This window comes from Carlito syrichta, unplaced genomic scaffold (assembly GCF_000164805.1).
Source record: "Carlito syrichta isolate Samal-C Ts95f unplaced genomic scaffold, Tarsius_syrichta-2.0.1 Scaffold305756, whole genome shotgun sequence".
In the NCBI taxonomy this organism is placed as follows: Eukaryota; Metazoa; Chordata; class Mammalia; order Primates; family Tarsiidae; genus Carlito; species Carlito syrichta.
In genome coordinates this window covers 489,573-513,233 of record NW_007249852.1, presented here as the reverse complement: position 1 = coordinate 513,233, position 23,661 = coordinate 489,573, and the positions used below count along the sequence as shown (strand labels likewise).

The window sequence follows — 23,661 nt, the reverse complement described above, 5'->3', positions numbered from 1 at the left end:
CAGAGCTCCAGCAGGTCAAGGCTGCGGTGGCCGGGAGTGACCACTGCACTCTATTCTGGGCAACAGAGTCAGACTCCAACTCAAAAAAAAAAAAAAAAAATTCCAATGAATCTAAAACAAACAAAAATCTACTAGAACTAATAAGTGAGTTTAGCAAGTCACAAGAAACAATGTAAGCATATGAAAATCAATTATTTCAATATACCAGCAATGAACATACAACCAAACTTAAAAATAGAATAACATTTATAATTGCTCAAAAAAAAAAATGTTTAGGTATAAATCTAACAAAGCAGATACAGAGTTTGTATGCTGAAAACTACAAAGTGCTAACGAAAAAGATCAAAGAAGATCCAAATAAAGGGAGAGACATACCATGTTCATGAATATGAGGGGCATCCAAGAAAACCCGGAATTATTTTTTGGAGGGTAGGCCTCTTGTAGTACAGGCTTTCCCTGCTAGGTAAGTGTTCTAGGAAACCAGCAGCATTAGTGTACTAGCTAGTGTTGTTGTGAGAGGCTGTGTTTGGCTTCAGTGAACTTTTTTTGGAGATTCTTTCAACGTGTTTGCCCATTTCATGAGGGGTGATTTACAAGCACACCAGCTCACACTGCATTGAGTGGTCCACAATTTTTGACCCCCAATGGCAAGACCCCTGTGCCTTACCCTTCCTATTCACCCAAAAAGTAATCCCAAGCGACCTTTTTTTGTTGTTTTCCTGATGAAAAAAGTCCTCAAAGGGGAATGTTTTGCTAATGTGGAAGATGTGAAACAAAAAAACAGCAGAAGCACCAAAAGCCATAAAAACAGATGAGTTAAAAAACTGAGCAGTGGAAAAAGCATCTCAGTAGGTGTCTTGCATCCAACAGAGAGTCCTTTGAAGGTGACTGAAGTTTAAACATTTAAGCATAAACACACAATGTTTTATAAATAAATTCAATTTTGGGGGGTCATCCCTTGTATATTATTTCTTACAACTGCAAGGGAATTGATAATTACTGCAAAATAACAAACATGAAATACATTTTTAAAAAACAGGCCAAAGATAGCGGCTCATGCTTGTTATACCAGGGCTTTGGGAGACTGAGGCAGGAGGATCACCTGAGGCCAGGAATTTGAGACCCGTCTAGGCAAAGTAATGAGACTCTGTCTTTACAAAAAATAATTTAAAAAATTAGCTGGGCATAGTAGCAGAACCTGTAGTCCTGGCTACTTGGAAGGCTGTGGTGAGAGAATCACTTGAGCCCAGAAGCTGGAAGTAGCAGTGAGCTATTATCACGTCACTGCACTCCATCCTGGGTGACAAAGCAGACACTGTCTCTAAATAAATAAATAAACAAAATTTTAAAAATTAAAAAAGCATATGAAATACATTTCAACCTTTATTAACTTTACTTTTTTTTTTTTTGAGTCAGAGTTTCACTCCGTTGCCCAGACTGGAGTGCAGTGGCACGGCTCACTGCAGTTTCAAACTCCTGGGCTCAGATGATCCTTCTGCCTCAGCTTCTTGAGTAGCTGGCACTAGAGGCGCATGCCACCATGTTTGGCTTATTTTTTTCTTTTTATAGAGACAAGTTCTGACTATGTTGCACAGACTGGTCTCGAACCCTTGAGATCAAGCAGTCTTCTTGCTTTGGCCTCCCAAAGTACTGGGATTATAGGCATGAGCCACTGTGCCTGGCCTAACTTTACATTTTGAAGAAAATGTATTTAAAATTATATTAGAATACCATTATATTTTTTTCAAACGTTTAAGAAGAATTATAAATTATAAAGTGATAAAATACTAAAGTAGAACTCAGGGAAAAAGCTGAGAAGAAGGGAAAAAAATTCACCACACAAAATTCACCAACTACTGGTAAAAAATAATGACAATGAGCAAAGAAATTATTTTCACCATATCTACAACCTATAGGTCACTGGAAATCCCTGAAACTCGATATCCTATACTAGAATATTAAATATACTGGTGATATTTAATTACTGATCAGAGCATTATAAGTAAACAGTGAGCCCTGTTTGTGCTCTTACCCCAAGTCTCACAAATGTCAGAGTTGTGCCTGCCTCCAGAATCAAACTCTGTTTTACACAGAAACTCTGTTTTACATAGAAACACAAAACAAGCCAGGCTCAGTGGCTCAGCCTGTAATCCCACGCCTTGGGAGGCTGAGGTGAGTGGATTGCACCCGCGGGTTCAAGACCCCCTTGGGCAACTTGGCGAAACCTCATCTCTACAATAAATCAAAAATTAATCAGCCGGGCGTGGTAGCGCGTGACTGTAATTCCGGCTACTTGGAAGGCTGAGGCAGAAGGATCGCCGGAGCCCAGCAGGTCGAGGCTGTGGTGGCCGGGAGCAGCCACTGCACTCCAGTCTGGGCGACAGAGTGAAACTCCAACTCAAAAAAAAAAAATTAGCCGGGCGTGATAGTGCACGCCTGTAGTTCCAGCTACTTGGAAGGCTGAGGCGGAAGGTTTGCCAGAGCCCAGCAGGTTGAGGCTGTGGTGGCCGGGAGCAGCCAATGCACTCCAGTCTGGGCAACAGAGTGAGACTCCAACTCAAAACAAAAAAAAGAAACATAGAACAGTTTTATACAGCATTACCAATATACACGGAGTTTTCTAGGCTTGCAACTGACATGTAAATCAAGAGAAGATAGTACTTTGCTTTATTCAAAAACTTTATCCTGTGTGGTCAGCATTTCACAAAGTCACTGGTGTCAACACTGTCAGAGTATCTGAACTCTCAATAGTGCATCCCTGAGTCAGTCTCCTTTGTAGGAGTCTCCTTCATACTTATGAACAGAGAGCTCCACTGATGTGCAAGCATCTGACTGTCTTCTGGCAGAGTCAGTCTCTAGCATTTACACATTGACACATGTTGCTTTAGTAGAAATCATTTTCCTTTTCTGTCTCCTCTACACTATAGGTAGGGCACTATATTGATTTTTATATGGACATATATAGACCGATGAAATTTATTTTAGGACATTAAAGGGTGCATTACAAAATAATCATCATTAAAAAGGGTAACGGGACCCCTGGTTGAGACCTCTGCAACAAGCCCTTCAGAAGGCATTCTAATGCTCAGTTCTCCTTGACTGTTGTCATTGAAGGCCACACAAGGGAAATAACCATGGCTAGCTGAAAATTACCGCAACAAAATCATGTCTGACTAAGAACAGGGGCCTCATGTAAGCAGAAGGGAAAGACAAGGCCACTTCTAGACAGGCACCAAAGCAATAGCAAGAACCACAAAAACCAAACACATAGAAAGAAAAGGGGAAAAAATGGCAGAACTCTACCTCAGACTTTAGTACTATTTCCACTCTCTCCAAGGCTAATGCAAAAAACCCCCAAAACAAAAACTTTCCCCCTCCTTCAACTGAGCATAGATGACATGACTTGATATCCACACACTCTCCAGTAGAATCCCTCTCAATGTCCAATTCTGAAGAACACAAGCTTCCCTCTGTAAAGATGGATAATTGCTAGATCTGGATGAAAAGTTTTGGCAGTTCATAAAAGAGGAACCGCCTAAAGACTTCAAGTAAATATGCACCTATGAAACAAAGTTACTGAAGGATATACGAAATTTTAGAAAATCTTTAAGTTGCATTCTCATTGAAATTCAAGAAGGGTTTATAGCTATGAAAGTAGGATAAAAAGTAATAAAGAAAAAACTATTTGAAATCAGAGAAATTAAAGATTAAAAACACAGTAGTTGAAGTAAAAAAACATACAAAACAAAGCATATTAGGTGGTAAACTTAAAAAAAAGTCAGAGAATGAATGAAAATGATCAAACGAATCAAAGAAAATATGTGACATGGAAGAAATACCCAGGAGACCGAATACACACATATTTTAATTTCCTGAAGGAGACTCCAGGGTAAAAAGAGAAGTAATAATCAAAGTAATAACAGAATGCCTAGAAGGCATTGAATAAAATCCATCACTCAATCCTAATAACAACCCTAAGTAATACAGGAAGAGAAGGACTTAACATGCAAAACAATATCTCAAGCCAAAATTCTACATCATACCCAAAGGCAAAACACCAAAAGATCCCACAGTCAGTAAGAACAAGTCAAGGATGTCACTAGTACTGGGGTCACACAAACAAAACAGCAGAAACCAGAAATAAAAGGAACAAGTACTAGAATGGAGGCGACAAAAGGCACTGTTACCTGCAGCTGCTGTAACCTGTCCACTTGGAAAAAGTGAGAAGCAACTGAAAACCATTAATGCTGAGACGATGGTAAGGGGGTGAGCCAGCTAAAAAATAAATGTCTTAGAATTACTGAATTAAAAAATACAAGCGCTCGCTTTGGCAGCACTAACACTAAAATTGAAATGGTACAGAAAAGATCAGCATGCATAAGGATGGCATTCAAGGTTGGGAGATGTTCCATATTTTAAAAATAAGAAAAAATACAATGAATAAAGAACCCCATTCACAATAGGAATAAAAGTGTAAGACAAAGGCATAAACCCAATGAAAAGAAAGGAAAAGAGGGAGGGAAGAAAGAAGGAAGGGAGGGAGAAAGAGAGGAAGAAAGAAAGATGGGAGGGAGGGAGGAAGAGAAGGGAAAGGAGGAAGGAAGGGAAGAAGGAAAAGAAAGAAAATCAGGGGAAGAAAAAAGAAGAGAGGACTTGGAGAACTGGAGAGACAGCCAAGTTTCTAAATGGAAGGACATGGCATGATGCCAGTATTGCTGGAGGAGATTTCCCTGTCCCCAACCCCCTGCCACAGATACCCAGGGAGAACCCAGGAAAGCCGCCATTCCCAAATCAGCATCATACTTTGTGCCTCCCCCAAAAACCAGAGAAAACTCTCGGCCCACCGAAGCCCCAATTAAACCACACATGCCTGGGAAACGCAGGCCATAAAACCACCATGTGTATCAAGAAGCTGAGAACTGAGCACCTTAACTAGTACGGAGTTTACAATGTCCTCCCATCTGGGTTTACCCCAGACACTGCCAGAAGGTAAAACCCTCTCCTGGTCCATTCATGTATGGTAGTTAAACAAAGTGTTGCTCTCCATAAACGGAATGTTATCCAGTCTTAAAAAGGAAGGAAATTCTGACACATGCCACAATGGGGATAGAATCTGGAGGATACTGTGGTTAAGTAAAATAAGCCAGTCACAAAAGGACACACAATATATGCTCTCAATTATTTGCAGGATCAAAAATAGTCAAATTCACAGAAATAGAAAGTAGAATGGTGGTTGCCAAGGATTGGTGGGCAGAGGAAAATGGGGAGTTTCTGTTCAAAGTTTCGGGTATGTTGGATGAATAAGTTCTAGAGATCTGCTCTACAGTGTGGTCCTTAGTTAACAAAACTGTATTTCACACTTAGAAATGAACACGGGGGAGCTCTCACGCTAAATGTTCTTACAACTTGAATATGAATTACATGTAGCATAAAATACAAAAAAATTAAAATACAGATGGTCCTCAACTTATGATGGCTCATCTTAATGATTTTTCTACTTCAGGATGGCGCAAAAGCAATAAGCACTCAGTAGAAACTACTTCGAGCCCCCATGTGGTCATTCTGTTTTTCACTTTCAGTACAGTATTCCATAGTTACATGAGATAGTCAACCTTTCATTATAGCCTATATTAGAGCTACAGGCTAATATAAGTGTTCTAAGCACATTAAAGTAGGCCAGGCTAAGCTATGATGTTAAATGCATTTTAGACTTACGATCTTTTCAATTTACAATGGGTTTATTGGGATATAAACCCATGGTTAGTTGAGGAGCATATGTACTAAATCGGAATCTATTTTTTTTAACTACAAAATATATTCATTCATAAATGACCCCTCTAAAATTGTGAAAACAACAACAAATGCATTCCCAGCACTCTAATTTTGCAGGTTCTTATCTCCAAATGGACTCTACCTCACATCTGCCTCACTCCCCTCCCTGGGTCCTTAATACTTCTTTGGGGTCTTTTGGAACTCACAGTAAAATCAACTCATCCCATAGACTGAGCTCATCGTTGAATGTCCCCTTACTTCTGTACCTAGATGGCTCTCACCTCTGCTTCTTCAAGCCATTTCCTGAACCTGCAGGAATATCTCTGAAGTTCATGTGACAGGCCCTTGCAATCTCTTCCTCTCCTGTTGTTGTCATCTACTGACCCCCATCCCAGTCTCTCAATTCCCTAACTCTCTGGCTCATGATGCTCCTCATTCTGTAGCATCCGAGGGACTGATGCATACCTCTCAAGTCTAAGACCGCCCACGTCCCTTTCCTCCACTCACCCCAGCAAGCCAACCCATCCATGATTTTCTCTCAGCCTCTGTGGATCTGCAAGCCCTGGTCCCAACATGTATTGAGTGTGAACGAGGACAGTCTGCTTAATCTCTTTATGTCTCAGTCTCCCGATCTATAAAATGGGAATGGCAATAATGATATTATTTCATAGGGCTGTAGTAAAGACTAAAGGAGACAATGCTTACGGAGTCCTGGGAACAGCAGTTACCTCATAGTGAGCAAAGAATGTTAGTCATTGGGAGCAAGAATTCTATAATAGGGGAATGTGATGGGAAAGAATACGAGTTTCCCTACCCGCAGGAAACAGTGTAGCTGGACAAAGAATTCTGGAGTCTATTTGGGGAATGCTACCTAACCTGCTTGAGCCTCTGCTGCTTCTATGTAAGACGGTCATAAGAATATTTACCTTCTGTGTTAGAGGAGTTAGCTCGGATTGGAGCCCAGGACTATTCGTTCCCTATATCAGAGAGGATAGGTGGTTTAGGTTAGAGCCTAAGGGACTGCCTGGGTACAATGCAAGTAATTGGAGAATGCATGGGTCTGTGTATCAGCAAGGACAGTGAGCTTGTTTTGACAATGAAATCATGACTGCTTTGTCTTCACTGATAGCCCTCTGGGATGTCTAAGATTCTACGAGCATTAAAGCAGAGTTTGGCCAAGGTAAAACTGGCACTTAACATTTATTTTGATTTATTTAACTTTTGGAGCACATTGATATCAGTTTAAAATAGTCACATTCTTTTCAATCCCACACATGCCATATACAGGGTCATCTAAATGGGCATTTCTGTGTATTGCCAGTTTTCAAAACATTTGCCCATGGGGCTGTATGAACCTCTTTCTGGCCAACTGCTGTCTCCAGAAGAGATCTGTGTTCACTCCTCCTTTCTTGGGGCCCATGAGACCTCTTCTTATTTTTCTGACTGTTAACATGACAGAAATCCTACCCTATGCCTACTTAAAAATCCATCAGGAGGATCCAGTAATCCCACTGCTGAGCACGTACTCAAAGGAGGTGAAAGCAGCATCTCAAAGAGATACTTGTACATCCATGTTCACAGCAGCATAAGCCAAAACAGCTGTAAGGTGGAGACAGCCCAAATGTCCATCAGTGGATGAACGGGTAAGTGTAGTATAAATACATACAACAGACTATTATTTAGCCTTATAAAGGAAGGCAATTCCGACACATGCTACAACATGGATGGACCCTGGAGACATTGTGCAGAGCGAAATAAACCAGTGACAAAAGGACAAAGATTATGATTCCAATCCCATGAGGCTCCTGGAGTAGTCAATTTCTAGAGACAGAGTAGAATGGTGGTTGCCAGGGCCTGGGGCAGCGGGAGAGGAGAGTTGTTTAATGACTGTAGTGCTTCTGTTTGGCATGATGAAAACAGTTTTGTGGATGGACGGTGGTGTTGGCTGCACAACCACATAAATGTACTTAATGCCATTGAACTGTGCACTTAAAAATCAAGATGATAAATGTTATGTGCATTTTACCACAACTAAAAAGAAAAAATCCACCAGGACACTTTAGGGCTGGTTGGTTCTACACTTCATAACATGTCCTGAATGCGGCCACTGCTCCCCAGCACCACGGCTATCAACCAAACCCAGGCTAGTGTCATTTCTTTCCGAGACTATGGTTTTAGCTCTGATCTGGTCTCCTCACTCCACCTGTCCAATTTCAACAAGCACCAAAGCACTCCTTTCAAAATGAGACCAGGTCATATCACTGCTCGGTGCAAAATCTTGCAGAAGTTCCCCAGTAGAATGGTAAAAATCTCAAGTCTTGACAATGATCCACAGACCCCCCCCATCCCCTCTCCTGCCACCGTTCTGCCCTCCTCCCCCTACACTGCAGCCCCACTGGCCTTCCTACTGCTTCTTGGACGTGCCTGATATGGACCAGTGGTCATTTCTCCCTGAAATAGCCTTTCCCAGGTGTCCCCCTGGCTATCTATCACATGTCTATCTATCCCACGTCTTTCTCATCTATCTATCCCATCTTTCTCATGTAGCTTTATGAAGACTGGGGAATCTTTGTTCTGTATCCCTTTTGCCTAGAACAGTGCCAGGCATGTGGTAGCCACTCAAGTATATTTCTTGAATTAATGAATAAATAAAAGGACTGTTTCTCAAGTCGGATAATTAAATCATTCATCAGAAGAGACTCAGCCGACAAGCACATCAGTGCTCTTGACAAGGCTGCCACCTAGTGGCTGGATTCCTTTATAGCCTGCTGGGGGCCGCCCCAACATTTCATTGATCCTGAGATCAGCAGTTAGCCAGGGTAGGCAAGGGAGGACTTGTGCCTGAACACAAGAAGCCTTCCCATTCTCTAAAATCTACACCTCCTGGGTAAAATGAGATATACACACAGGGCACCCCAGGGAGAAAAAGAAGTGTAAGAACTGAAATTCAGATATGTTCGTGACATCGATGAAAGAAAATCAATTAGAAAAAGCAGATATTCAGTGTGGAAGCCTAGCGTGGGCATGGAGAGACAAAGTCAAACTCGTCTGACCTTTATGAAGCCAAGTTTCCCGATCTGGCTCTTTTTATGGCTGTTGTGAAACGAAATGAGGTAACAGACCAGAGAGGCAGAGCAGTGGTGGGCAGGTGGCAGGGCTCAAAAATGGCAGCAGCCCTCCCTTTGAGACTTTTGCTGTGCTCTTTTATTGTTGAAGCAAACTTTCACAGAGCTCCAGGAGACAGCATACCAGACACGAAATAGTCTTGAAAAGTACAAGAAGGCTTCCAGGAAGTTCATGCTTCCCAATTCAAGCAGTTCCAATACCACCTGCGTTAGATGGCTTTAGGGCTCTATGCAGGGTGAGGCAACTATATAGTTATTATTAGGGCAAGACTGAAGGTTTTCTACTGATACTAGGTTTGAAGGATTCTCCCTGAGGACAGATCAGTTCCCAGGAAAGGATGCAGTACAGGCTGATTATAGGTTTAACTCGTGTGAGTTCAAAATCACAATGCTGTTCACATTTCATGACAAAATCTTTCTCAACATTAATACAGTTGAAGCGTGGTGGCTACACAAGTCCCAGCTACTCGGGAGGCTGAAGTGGAGGGTTCACTTGAGTCCAGGAGGTCGAGAACAGAGCACATAGCAAGATTCCCATCTCAAAAAAACCCCCCAAAAACATATATACATATATGCACACATATTAATACAGCTGAAATAAAATATAGATAATGCCATGTTATACATTACAGAAAACTTGTCCCCAAGTTCAAAGTTCAAAAATTAAGACTTGAGTGCCATAAAAAGAATTCCCTCCCCCTAAGAGTATAGTCTGCAAACAATTTATAATTATACATTTCCTCTAAGGAGAAATCAACAACTATACATTGCCAGCATTTCTCTTATTTTCTTTAATTTTATTATTTTTCTTCACAACCAAGTCTCTAGAAAACTGTCTTAAGTCCATTGAGCATCTAATGGGAGATGCCATTTCTAACACCCTAAATTTCCTTCTGTCTCAACTGTATTGAGATTTTAAAAACTTACACTTACTACTACAGGTTGAGTATCCCTAATCCAAAATGCTTGGGACCAGAAGTGTTTTGGATTTTGGAATATTTGCATTATATTTACTAGGTGAGCATCCCTAATCCAAATATCTGAAATCCAGAATGCTCATTGGAGCCTTTTCTTTGAGCATGATGTCAGTGCTCAAAAAGTTTCAGATTGGGAGCATTTCAGATTTTGGATTTTTGGATGTAGGGTGCTCAACCTGTAGTGCCAGCACTTTCATTTTCCTGTGTGTCAGGCATGTGAAAGACAAAATGTAATACAATATTCAAATGACTACTGAAACAGTGCTGTACAATTGCAGAGGTGATAACACCCACAGCAGAGAAGTGCTGCACACTCCTGCTCCTGTTGGTTGGTTCAGATTGGAATTTACCCTTAATGAAGTAGTTTGGAGATATGGTGACAAAGTATAAAAGTGCCAAAAATGTTGAAGACTACTGATGTTTAAAGATAAAAGCTCTGGCTAGGCTCGGTGGCTCAGCCTGGAATCCCAGCACTTTGGGAGGCCGAGGCAAGTGAATTGCCTGAGTCCACAGGTTCGAGACCAGCTTGGGCAACGTGGTGAGACCTTATCTCTACAATAAAAACAAAAAAATAGCTGGGTGTAGTAGCGCACGCCTTTGGTTCCGACTACTTGGAAGGCTGAGGAGGAAGGACTGCCTGAGCCCAGCAGGTCGAGGCTGCAGTGGCCACAAGCGTGCCACTGCACTCCAGCCTGGGCAACAGAGTGAGACTCCAACTCAAAAAAAAAAAAAAGTTCCAGAGACAAAATGCAATTCTCAAAATCAACCCTATTAAGTCAAATAATTTAATTGTATTAAAATAAAGTAATCAAAAACTGAATTTGCATAACCAGGAGAATAAAAGCTGTGTTTTTTTCCAAGCGCCCAAACAATAATTTATTCTTTCTTTTTTATTTCCTAAAAAAAAAAAAAAAAAAGTACCAGGTACAATTTTTTTCCTGTTTTTGTTTTGTTTTTCAAATCTCAGCAAATGCTTGTTTCCCTCAGCCCAGTCCCAGGAGTCAGGGCTAAGGTTGGGTCAGAGTCTGGAGCGGGGAATAGGGTAGTTGGGAACCACATGACTGGTCAGAGTCTGGCCAGGTGAGAGAAGGCACTCTGGTCCTTGGCCCTGACTCTGCCCCCTGGACACCTTCCTCAGTCAGGACCCCAAAGCAAGGAGACACAGGCAGGAGGAGAGGGACAACTGGAGTCTGGAGCCCTAGATGGGGGGTGGCTGACCCCTGTGTGCGTATGCATACACGCACACGTTCTCTCTCTCACACACACATCACACAAACACAAGCTTGTGCACCTCACATACATACAAGTTGGCTTTCAGAGTTGGGTCAGAAGAAAGGGGAAATGAAGGGACTAGGGAAGGACAGGGGAAACAGTGACTCAGTCCCACTGGAATAACTCCTCTGCCCTCAGGCAAGAGAGAGCAGTTCTCCTTCCACCCCCCATAAGCCTCTTCAACTCCTGAGGTTACAGCAATATCTGAGAGTGGGAAAGGAAGGGTGATGCCAGTGGTCAGGCTTGGGAGGTTTGGGAGGTTACCAAGGCAATCCAATTTGAATACATCATAAATTAAAAATAAATAAAATAATAAGTGGCCCCTGCCCAGGACAGGGAGGCAACGCTGGCATGACTTACCCGGGAACGTGGGACAAGCTCAGGGTAGAAGAGCTGTGTCTTATGTGCCATTAAGTTTATGACATATTCACGGTTCTTTGTCCCAATAGCATGACTGTGTGGTAGGTATGTGGCTCCCTCCTTCCTTTAACAAACAAGGAAGTTAAAGCTCGTGGGGAGTGAGAACTTGCCCTCTTTAGGGGCCAGTATGAATCTGAGGTCTTTCTCTAGAATCCTGAACCAAGGAGCACTGACCCACCAGCCTATGGCTAAAAAACACCACAAAAGGCAAGTAGAAGAGAAAGGATTTGGTGAAGGCAAAAAACAAACAAAAATCCCAAAAGTTTAGGCTATGACTTTGTTTTTGAACATTGTTTTCATTTTTTTAAAATAGTAATGAATGCAGATGTTAAACATTTTCAAACAGTACAGGAAAATCAAAAACAGAAAATAAATCTTCCTCTGGTAACTCTTTTAAAAAATAACAAACCATTTTTACATCCAGAAAAATATTATGATTTCAATAATTAACATATACTTTAACAAATGACAACAAATTAGATCATACTACATGCACCATGGTACCTTCCCCACTTAGTCATGTAGCTTGGAGAGCTTTCCCTCTTGGTACATACACATCTACTGTGTCCACTTTCGTGGCTGCCTACCATTCTACTGCACCAAAATCTCACTGTTCAATCAGCCCTGTACCTGACACACACTTAGATTGTTTCCTGTGTTTTACCATATAAATAATAGTGCCACTGGATTATTTTACTCACACATACTGGCATCCTTTTTCAAGTCTGTAGGTAATGTTAAAAGTTAAACAGGAAGCCGGGCTCGGTAGCTCAGCCTGTAATCCCTCGCCTTTGGGAGGCTGAGGTGAGTGGATTGCCTGAGCACGTGGGTTTGAGACCCGCCTGGGCAACTTGGCGAGATCTCATCTCTACAATAAATCAAAAAATTAGCCGGGCACGGTAGCGCGTACCTGTAATTCCAGCTACTTGGAAGGCTGAGGCGGAAGGATCACCGGAGCCCAGAAAGTCAAGGCTGCGGTGGCTGCTCCACTCCAGTCTGGGCGACAGAGTGAGACTCCAACTCAAAAAAAAAAAAAAAGCTAAACAGCAGAAATGCTTGGTCAGATGTTATAAGTATTTCTAAATTGATCTTGTACATCAACCATGTGTGGTGTGCCAGCCCCTGACACCTCTAATAACACTAGAAGTGATCGGCTGTTTTAATTTTTGCTAATCTGTTAAGGGAAATTGTATACCTAATTATTGCTTTGATTTATATCTCTTGATCTATAAATGAAGCTTAGCATCTTTCTACTGGCTATCTGTATTTCTTTTTTATGCGAGATATAGTTTCCTATATTTTTCTATTTCTTAATGATTTCTATAAACTCTGTAAATAAGCTCTTTGTTACATGCACTGCAAATAATTTCTTTCTGCAAAGCAGTTTTTATACTTATGTGATTGCACTTTTCATATTTTACTTTATGGCTTCTGTGTTTGTTCCTACTTAGAAACTTCTAAGGCCAAGACTAAAAATTAATTCTGTTATTTTCTCTTTGTTCTTTCACAGTTTCAATTTTTAATACTTAAAGCTTTAATCCACTCAGAATTTATTTTGATGATAGGAATGAGTTATGGATTCAGCTTAATTTTCTCTAAAAGACTTAGTCAGTCATTATTTTTTAGTGAATTATCCACCCTGATATTAAAAAGCCACTTTTACCTTACACTGCATCCTCCAGTGTATTCTGTACTTTCTTTTTTTTTTGTTGTTTTTTTTGAGTTGGAGTCTCACTCTGTTACCCAGACTGGAGTGCAGTGGCTGCTCCTGGCACCACAGCCTCGACCTGCTGGGCTCTGGCGATCCTTCCGCCTCAGCCTTCCAAGTAGCTGGAACTACAGGCGCGCGCTATCATGCCTGGCTAATTTTTTGATTCATTGTAGAGGTGAGGTCTCGCCAAGTTGCCCAGGCGGGTCTTGAACCCGCGGGCTCAGGCAATCCACTCACCTCAGCCTCCCAAAGCACGGGATTACAGGCTGAGCAACTGAGCCCGGCTTGTGCTTTCTTTACTACTGCACTGAGCTGCCTATTTCTTATCCAGTTTCAAGATGCTTAAGGTTATCCTCTGATTACTCTTTTCAGAATTTTCCTGGTTATTCTAGAATACTCATTCTGTGGGATCATCTTTCTCAACAGCAGTACCATTGACATTTTGGGCGGGATCCTTCTCTGCTTTGGGAGCTGTCCTGTGCGTCCTAGGATGCTCAGCAGCAGTTCTGGCTCCTACCCACTAGATGGCAGTAGCAGCTTCCAGTCGTGACTACCAAAACCTTAAGACATTGCCAAGTGTTCCCTGGGTTGAAGCAGAAGGGGCCAAATCGCCCCCCACTGAGTACAATTGTTTTAGATAAACTCCGGTATCATTTTACCTATGTTTCCTATTCCAAGATTTCCATTGGTATATTAAGATGAAAATGAATTAATAGAATTTAAACATCTTTATTATATTGAATGTTATACTATACTACATTTAATCTTTATTATATTTAATCTTCCTATCCAAGAACTATGTTATCTCTCCACTTATTTACATCTTTCATGAAGAACAAGTAAGAAGGACATAAGACTTGCCCTTCAGACTGAGCATGGTGGCTAACGCCTGTAATCCCAGCACTTTGGGAGGCCAAGAAGAAATGCTTGAGCCCACGAGTTTGAGAACAGCCTGGCAACATAGTGAGACCTCATATCTACAAAAAAATTTTTTTTAAATAGCTGGGCAGGGTGTGCATCTGCAGTCCCAGCTACTCGGGAGGCTGATGCGGGACGACTGCTTGAGCCCAGGAGTTTGAAGCTGTGGTAGGCCATGATTATGCCACTGCACTCTAGCCTGGGGAACAGTGAGACCCTGATACAAAAAAAAAGACATGTCCTTTAAAAAAGCTTTAAGATTATAAATTTATTATTATTAGTAGTAGTATTATTTAGGCAGAGTCTTACTCTGTCGCCCAGGCTGGAATGCAGTGATACAATCATGGCTCACTGCAGTCTCTACCTTCTGAGCTCAAGTGATCCTCCTACCTCAGTCTTTCTAGTAGCTGGGACTATAGGTGTCCTCCACCACACCTGGCTAATTTTTAAAATTTTTTTGTAGAGACAAGATCTTGCTATGTTGCCCGGGCTGGTCTTGAACTCCTAGGCTCAAGCAATCCTCCTAACTCGGCCTCCCAAAGTGATGGGATTACAGGCATAAGCCACCATGATTGGCCAGGAATGTGATGTTTTGTGCAAAAATCATACGTATACTACCCTTCAACACTTACTATAAATCAAAAACAATGTATTTCAGTTGTTTTCCCATCTTAGACAATTTGGAAAAGACACTGAGATCTGCATTATAAGAGTGAGACCATGGGAAACTTAGATCTCTTATCTATATGCTCAAAGAGAAAAGTAAATAAATTCCTTGATATTTCATGCTTCACATGTTCTTAACTCAAATATAATGGTTAAAACACTCTTTTCTGATTCTCAGAGACAATCAACATTGAGAGTGTTCACAGGCTCCAGTTGCGACTGCTGTCTAAGCAACTCTGAGCTGCCTTTCACTGCAGCTGAGGCAAGTGAGAATCTTCCCAGTTTTCCATAGGACTCAGAACACACATTAGACACTCATCTCTGCAAGGGATCCACAAGGTTCATTCATTCATCTAATGCATTTTGCTCCAAGATGACTCCAGAATATTTGCCACCTTGCCTGGATCTCAAAAGGATTTCACACACATATGGTGACGAACGGACCACTGGAGGACAGAGGAAGCCACAGCACTCCTTGTTACCTTTTTGTTTCTCATTGGTCTCTCACTAGATGTAAATTCCCTCTGGGCAGGGCCACTATTTACCTAAAGCAATTCCTGGCACAAGGTAAATGCTCAATAAATATCTGACAAGAAAAGGAATTAATGAATCGTTGAATGCTTTCCTGTGGCCAAGATGAATGGCCTGCCTAGGTCCTTCCTGCCCAGATCCCTCCTACCTGGGTCCCACTTGGGTGTCTCTTGCCTGGGTCCTTCCTGCCCGGGCCCCACCCACCTGGGTCCCATCTGTCCAGGTCCCTCCTATCCAGGTTCCTCCTGCCTGGGTCCCTCCTGGCTGGGTCCCATCTATCCAGATCCCTCCTAACCAGGTTCCTCCTGCCTGGGTCCTTCCTTCCCAGGACCCTCCTACCTGCACTGCTCCTCAGGCGGCTCTCTGCAAGTTCAGAAATGGCTCCGGATGTCGCAGTCTTCTTTAGTCGCACCACCCCTGATGTGGTGGTATTTCCTGGTTTGTTGAGCATGTCCTCACTGCTGGCCCTCTTGAGCTAAGCGAGAGATTGGAAGGAAAGAGAAAGGATGAAGAGATAGGCTTTGGGTAGGGAGCTCTGTAAACCAACACAGCATCTGAGCAGAACTATGTGCCCTGCCGTCAAGATACAATAATGGTCTTTGAGTAGCACTACTGGGTGAAGTGAAAAAAAAAAAAACAACAACAACACAAAGCTAGACAAACCTGTATCTGTCATTCATAGGTTAGAGTATGATTTCCCATTACTGTTTCAAAGACCAGTATAAGATTATGGGTGAAGAGTACCCATCAGGTCACACTTCAAGTAATGAGCTTAAAAAAAAATCTACTTTCTTGGTGGGGAAAAACAAAAAAATAAAGAATAGGAGCCAATGAAAAAAGAACTGGGAGATATACAAAAGGCAGAATAGGGCAATGCACAAGAAATTCAAGGACAACAACATGGAAAAAGGCTTCATGACATATGACAGGAGGAAATCGAGAAAGAGAAACAATCTCAGTATCTGCTGTGTGCACACCACCAGACACTCTGTAGATTATCTCATGCAGAAAACATGTTCGAAGGTAAGAAAGAAACTTTTCTGGAGGCCAGAAGAACAGTTAATGGATGACAGAAAGAAAGGTGAACCCGCCACTCTTTTTTTGCTTTCTTCTCTGTCACGAAAGTGGTAGGACAAACATTTATCGAAAAATACTGAAGTCTAAGAAGGGAAACCCCTAAGTGAGCTCACACTTCAGGTCCAGATAAAGGACATTCAAGGTTCATGAGAAAATCCACAAACACATTATCTCAACCACTGTTAAGTCTTCTTTAAGGAATACTACTGAAGTGGAACAGTCCAGAGACAGGCAGATGCCCAGAATTATCTCTAAGATGTCTGACATCTGGAGCAAACAGTATGGAAAAGTCCTCAAATCAATGGAGACATGAGTGGGCAGCCACTACCTGCCACGTTGGCCAAGGGCAAAAGGCCCTGCTCCATCCTGTTCCATTGGGTATGGGGTCATTTACTGAAGGGTGGAAATCTAAATATTTACATAAGTTAAAAAAAAATTTCTACTTTTCCAACATTTCAATTTCAGGGTATAACAATCCTCTCCTCCAATGGCTTGAAAGTGAAAAATGCCAGAATATCAAGTGTTGGTGAGACTGTGGAGGAACTGGAATGCTCACACCCTGCTGATGGGAGTGTAAACTGGTACAACTGCTTTGGAAATAGGCAGTATCCACTAAAGCTAAATATTCACACCCTATGAGTCAGTAATCCCACTCCTAGAGCTGCACCCAAGAAAAGTGAGCACGTAGATTCATCAAAAGACTATTCATAGCATCTTTATTTATAACAGCCCCAAAACAGAACAACCCAGATGCCCTTTGACAGAAAGGATAAGTTAAATGGTGGTATAGGGTACCATGGAAACTATACAGAAATTGGGGGGCGGGGGGAAGAATTATGGATACAGTAATAAATGGATGGCTCTCATAGGCATTATGTTAAGTGAAATAAACCAGACACAAAAGAGCATACACTGCCTGATTCCATTTACCAAGTTTAAGAATTGCAAAACAAATGATGGTGATACAAATCAGAATAGTGGCTACCTCTGGGCCAGTTATGGTTGGGAAGGAACCTTCCAGAGTCCTGTAGTGTTCTACATTTTGACCGAATGGTGATTACACAGGTACAGACATATGTAAAAATTCAATGAGTTGTATAACTAAAATTAAGATTAGTGTACTTTACATATAGTACTGTAAGTATGTTATGCTTTACTAAAATAGAAAAAAAAAATTGGGGTGAGGGAATGTTGCAATTTGGGCAAAACCCTAGTCCCACTCCTGGAAATTCTAGCTTATTTGTCTTTTCTTTTGTGGGGGGAGGGTTACTTAAAAGTCTTTTTATTGTGTTAAAATAGGCATGACATAAAATTCACCATTTTAACCATTACCACCATCCATTTCCAGAAATTTTTCATCATTCCAAACTGAAACTGTACTTGTTAAACAGTAACTTACCATTGCCTTTTAAAAAGAGGAATGGGCTGGGCTCAGTGGCTCAGCCTGTAATCCCAGCACTTTGGGAGGCTGAGGCAGGTAGATTGTATGAACCCGTGGGTTCAAGACCAGCCCAGGCAACTTGACGAAAACTCATCTCTACATTAAAAAAAAAAAAAAAAAAAAGCCGGGCATGGTACCACACCTGTAGTTCCCACTACTTGGAAGGCTGAGGTGGAAGGATCGCCGAAGCCCAGCAGGTTGACGCTGGGGTGGCCATGAGTGTGCCACTGCCCTCCAGCCTGGGAAAGTGAGACTCCAACTCAAGAAAAAAAAAAGAGGAAAGACGGTAGAGGTCTTATTATTAACCATGCAATCCTGGTCAAGATTTTAAAACAAATTATTAATTTTAAAAACAAATAATTAATACTAAAAGGATGCTTGTGGGCACTTCCAGTTATCAGATGTCAATGTGACCACATTTTCTGGACAGCAGCATAGTTTCCTAGTTTAGCAATTGGACCAAATATGACCTTTGGCTTGATGCTGAAGATGCATTGCTGCTCTTTTTATGGGGACTCCACAGTGGTCTTTCCATCTCCCATCTGAGGGCAAAAACCCTTTGCTCAAGCTCTCCAACCTCTCAAAGCATCCAAGAGATCACCAGGATAGTACATGCTTAATCTTAAGTGACCACAGTCTGTAATGCCAGCAGCTTTTTCTCAACAGAGAAAAACTATTAACTCACTCTGCTGAGAAGCATACCCAGGTGCCTCCCTGATCTCCAAAGGAAAATCAGTTTTGGTTTTAGACCTGAAAACTCCCTAGTTGACATCTCAAATGAAAAAGGGAAATCACGGCAGTTAAGGGAATTCTTAGCACAATAACGCAAGTAATACACACTGGGTTCTGTTTTTCCTCTATCTGACTCTCTGACATCACCAACATTAGCAAGTCTGACTTGAAGTGCAGAATCACTAAATTTTAAAGCAAAAGTCCCAGAAAGCAAGACACGATCTGCAAACCCAGAACGGGAAATCCAACAAATGACAGCATCTACTGGGGCCCGAAGTGAAACCACCTCTGGGTTCTCAGTGCAGACTCCACCCTCAGCCACCATTCCAGAGCTTGTCCCGCCCCCTTCCATAAGAGGTTGGTTCCTGGAGACATGAGGTCTTGGGGAGAGGACAGCAATAGGCAAGCAGTGGGCAGGGCTTACCCTGGGGCACTGCAAGAAGGTCTGGCACAGCAACAGAGGTGGTGCCAGTGATGATAAGAACAGCAACGGGTGACAGCAGTAGCAGTGACCAGGGGAATGCCAGGTGGCTGCAGTACCAGGCTTTGGATCGGAGGTTCTCCAGTGGGGGAGTCAGCAGTTAGTAAGTGCTGTATCTCACAAGTCCCCTGCAGGGAGGGGTGGTGGGGGATGCAGAAGATAACTTGGGATATGCGATCTGTATGTATAAGGGTCCCAGCAATCACACAAGAAAGAGGCAGCCCAAGGGAGTGCTGGCTCTTCCTCTTCCCGGTGTTCCTCAATTCCAAAATGGAGAAAACAACACACATATCTCTAGGGTTGTGTCTCATTTAAGAATTTCAAGCACTTGAGGAAGATCATAATAAATGATAGCGGCTCTTACTATCATCTTCATCATCACAACTGTCAGGCACTCAGCCAAGACCCCTGGCTTTGCTGTCTGAAAGTTTTCCTAGTGCCCTTCTAGGATGGTTCTCTGGGCTGGGAGAAACGGAAGCATCTTAAGATTTACAAACACGTTTGGAACGAGAGCATGACGTGTTACGCTGTATTAGAAATCAGGCGGGCAACCCCCTTGGGTCCCCTCCCACTGTGGAAGCTTTTCTGTCCTCTCAATAAATCCTGCTTTCTAGAAAAAAAGGAAGGAAAGAATGAAAGAATGAATGAATGGATAAATAAATAATAAGTCAGGCAACAGATGAGCCATGGGCCCCTGGGGAAGTTACAATCCAGGGGCTCATTTGGCCCACCTATAAAATAGAAGAATTTGAATCACCTAAGATCCTTCTCACCTCGTATGTTATCATAGTTATTAGATTGTATATGCTTATTGGACTTAACGAATTTATCGATCAGTGTTATTGCATATTGTACAAATGTAAACCTTTTGCTCAGAGCACAAGTAGCAGAGAATATAAAAATACCCCAGGCTCTTTGGGCTTATTAACTAAATGAGGAATGTGCCAATGCCTTCATGACCCTGGACTAAGACCATATTCTTCACCTGTATCTGTTTAGTATCACGTAGTAGCTGCTTCTTCACCCTCCTTAAGTCAGAAAAACTGCACTAAGGGTCCCTGTGGAACATGCCAAATATTGTACTAATTAACTGTATGTTACCTCCATTTCAAACACGTTGAACTGTGGCCACTAATCCTAAAACCAACTTTACATTCATTCCACAGGCAAACATGGACATGCCATTACTAATAACTTGGGGCCTGGCTAAAGCAACGTTTCACACCTAAAAGAATGTGAACAGGGAGGTCCTAAGAAGGCTCCTTTCTCCCCCACCCTCTGTCTTTCTTTCTCCTCAGGTCAGCTCCTCCATACTTAAAGAGCCCTTTGAATATGGAGGTTACCTAGTATATCAACTATTATTAATACTGTAAAGGTTCAAGAGGATTTCAGCCACTGAACAGCCTTTTATGTCTCATCTGACCTGACGACTTTTCAACTAATCCTGAAGTGAGACAAAGTCCAGATTTGAGTGCCAAGAAGTGAGCAGGGGATAGAGGAGTGCTGGGGAGAGAGAAGAGGGCCCCTTGTCCTGGGGCACCGTGTTTCTAGGGAGCCCAGAGTGGCCCAGCACACAGGAGAGGCAGGAAAGATTAGCAGGAGAAAGAGCTCTAAAGACACGCCTTTCTTCTTGTCACTGTGCTAGTGTTGCTTCTGTTCAGCCTGTGATTTCTCCATTTCTGCCCTTCCCATTCTGGATACTAGAATCCAGCTAGGCATCTACTGAAAACCTACCATAGGCTGGGCGTACAACTTTAGTCTATGCAGCACACTTAGCACACACGTATTCCTTGTGTACAGCATGAGCGCTAAAACGGATCAGGCAGGCCCTGCTACTGGGAGTTAACAGCCTTCAGAGAAGCGGACTCCTCTCCATTTATGCATAACACACCCAGGACAAGCTAAACTGCAGAAAAACGAGATGCTAAGAAGGCGTAGGAGAGAGTCGGGGAGTCCCAGTCCTAAGACCTCACAGAGAAGGTGATGATTAGGTTTAGGAAGATGGGTGGTGAGACATTCTGGAGCGGAAGGTGTGGACTAGAGAGTAGAGAATAGGGCGGGAGGCAGTTGCTCCCTCCACAGCCCATGGAGGTGGGTGGAAGTCACCCCCTCTACAACACATGGGGAGAGGACTGCGAAGCAGGGTGGGGGGCAGTTAGAGAGATCACCCCCGTGGGGAGCCAAGTAAAGGCAACATTGAGTCTTTGTTTTGAAGATGTGGGAGACAAGCCTTTCTTGGGGTTCAGAGACAGGATGAAGATCACAGGAAGATGGAAGGAAGCCGCTGAGGGAGAACTTGGCCTGGCAGGCATTTGTGGTTCTTCTGAGTTCTTTTCCTGCCTGTTTCTTCTCGTTCCAACTACAACTCCATGATATCGTACAGGAGAAAACAGATGAAGTAACTTGCTCAAGACCATATGGGTAAGGCAGAGCTGGAATTCAACCCAAAGCTGTGTTTCCAAAGCCTATAATTTTTCCACAGCACCATCAATTTGAAGAGCAACAGGAGCCAGGAGACTCCTCTCTGCTCCCCGCACCTCACAGGAGTTGGAAGGAAAGCCCTGCCATGCTGTCGTGGCAGCACAGTTTAGTGCCAAGGTCATGGGCTCAAAATCCAGACTATCTGAGTGTGAATCTTGGCTCTGTGGGTTACTAGCTGTGTGACCTTGGGCAAATCACCTCCCTTCTCTGTGCTTTGGTTTCTTTACCTAAAAAATAACTATAATAAATGGTACCTACTTTAGAGTGTTACTTTGAGGATTAAATGAGTTAGCCATGTAATATGCTTGGAATAACAGTGCCTAACAGTTAGTATGTATTCAATAGATGCCAGCTATAATAATAACAAATGAACAACCAGCTTTATTGTTTTTACGGTTGTTATCCCATAAAAGATAAATTGAAATTAAAGAAAGAATGATGAGGGAGTGTTTTTAGGACATGATGAAGGCAATGCAATGTTGATACTAGAGGGCACAGCAGAACATTGAACAAGTCATCAACCTTCCTGAACCTCAGGCTCTTCTGATAAACCCACTCAACAGCACTACTCAGTAAAAAAGTATAGTGTGCTTGCCTATGATGTACCAGGCACAGTGAGAGATAACAGATACTTTACATAACTACTGTGTTCCACTTGGTCACACTCTTTTACTCTGCACTGTAGATAGATCTGGTCCTACCCTTCCCAGGCAACAGAATGAATAAGATGTGCCAGTGTCATGTCATCCCCTTACCACTCAACATAGAGTTTGGGTAGCAGGAAGATTTTTTTTTTTAGTTAGAGTCTCACTCTGTTGCCCAGACCGGAGTGCAGTGGCACGTTCATGACCATCCCGACATCAACCTGCTGGGCTCAGGCGATCCTTCTGCCTCAGCCTTCCAAGTTAGCCGGAACTACAGGTGTGTGCCACCACACCCGGCCAATTTTTTGATTTATTGTAGAGACGAGGTCTCACTAAGTTGCCCGAGCTGGTCTCAAACCCCTGGGCTCAGGCAATCCTCGCGCCTCAGCCACCCAAAGTACTAGGAATATAGGCTTGAGCCACCACACCCGGCCAGCAGTAAAGCTATTAACAGGAGCACTTTATTCCCTTGTAACTTTTACAAGGAATTCCATTTGAGAAAGACTGCTTAGAAGCTTTCCCAGAAAGTAGGACATAAAAACTCATCCTACCTGTCCTCTGAAACAAACAGTTGAAGCTACTCTTCCTTTATTCCTGTCTTTTGGATGTAAAATCAAATAGGGAGTGACTAGTCTCGCTTACTGTTTCCTGTTCCTTCTCCATTCATGCTGTATTTTTGGCTTTGTTTCCTGGTCATCCAGTGCAGCCTCGGCACCACTTGAGATTTTCTGGTTTGTTATAAAAGATCCCTAGGAAGGTGTGAATTTCGGTGTTGCTTTGATATATTTAATAAGTATTTTCACTAACAGTTTCACTGATATTTAAGCTGTTGAGCACCTGTATAAGAAAGCTTAAAAAGGAAAAAGTTTAAATACCTCACAGATTAAAGTAACTAAGAAATTTCTCTCAATTCCACTAAAATGGGAAAAATCTGAAGCTCTAAGATCATTAGACATAATATAATCTGGTATTTAGTGGTAGATAACATGTTATGATTGGTCAGTGACTCAAAAACTTGCAAAGGTATTTGAATCTTGGGGAGGATTTGTTAAAATACAGATTGTTACCTGTATCTGCTCCCCAAACCACCACCAACCACCACGTTTCTGAGTCCCTTGGTCTGGGGCAGGGCTTGAGAATTTGCATTTTCACCAAGGTCCCCGATGATACTGATGCTGCTGGTCTAGGGACCACACTATGAGAACCAAGTGTTGACAACAGCGCCTTCAATGGAAATACAATACAAGCCTCATATATAATTTTATATTATTTCGTAGCCACATTTAAAAAGCAAGGCAAAACAAAAGTAATTCTAATAATAGTTTTCCTTCACTGAATACATCCAAAATACTATCAACATGCAAACAGTATAAAATATATTCATGAGGTGGTCTGCATTTCAAATCCTTTCAA

General features: G+C 42.3%; 1 protein-coding gene across 3 annotated transcripts in view; it reads right to left on the bottom strand.

Annotated features, from left to right (window-relative positions):
• The window catches only part of SPECC1 (sperm antigen with calponin homology and coiled-coil domains 1), a 305,973-nt gene that overhangs the window by 174,644 nt on the left and 107,668 nt on the right, over positions 1-23,661 (bottom strand). For all 3 annotated transcript variants that reach the window (XM_008062605.2, XM_021714763.1, XM_021714764.1), the window contains exon 3: positions 15,732-15,867. In XM_008062605.2, the coding sequence (XP_008060796.1) occupies positions 15,732-15,867 (136 nt within the window). The remainder of the gene's footprint in view (positions 1-15,731; positions 15,868-23,661) is intronic.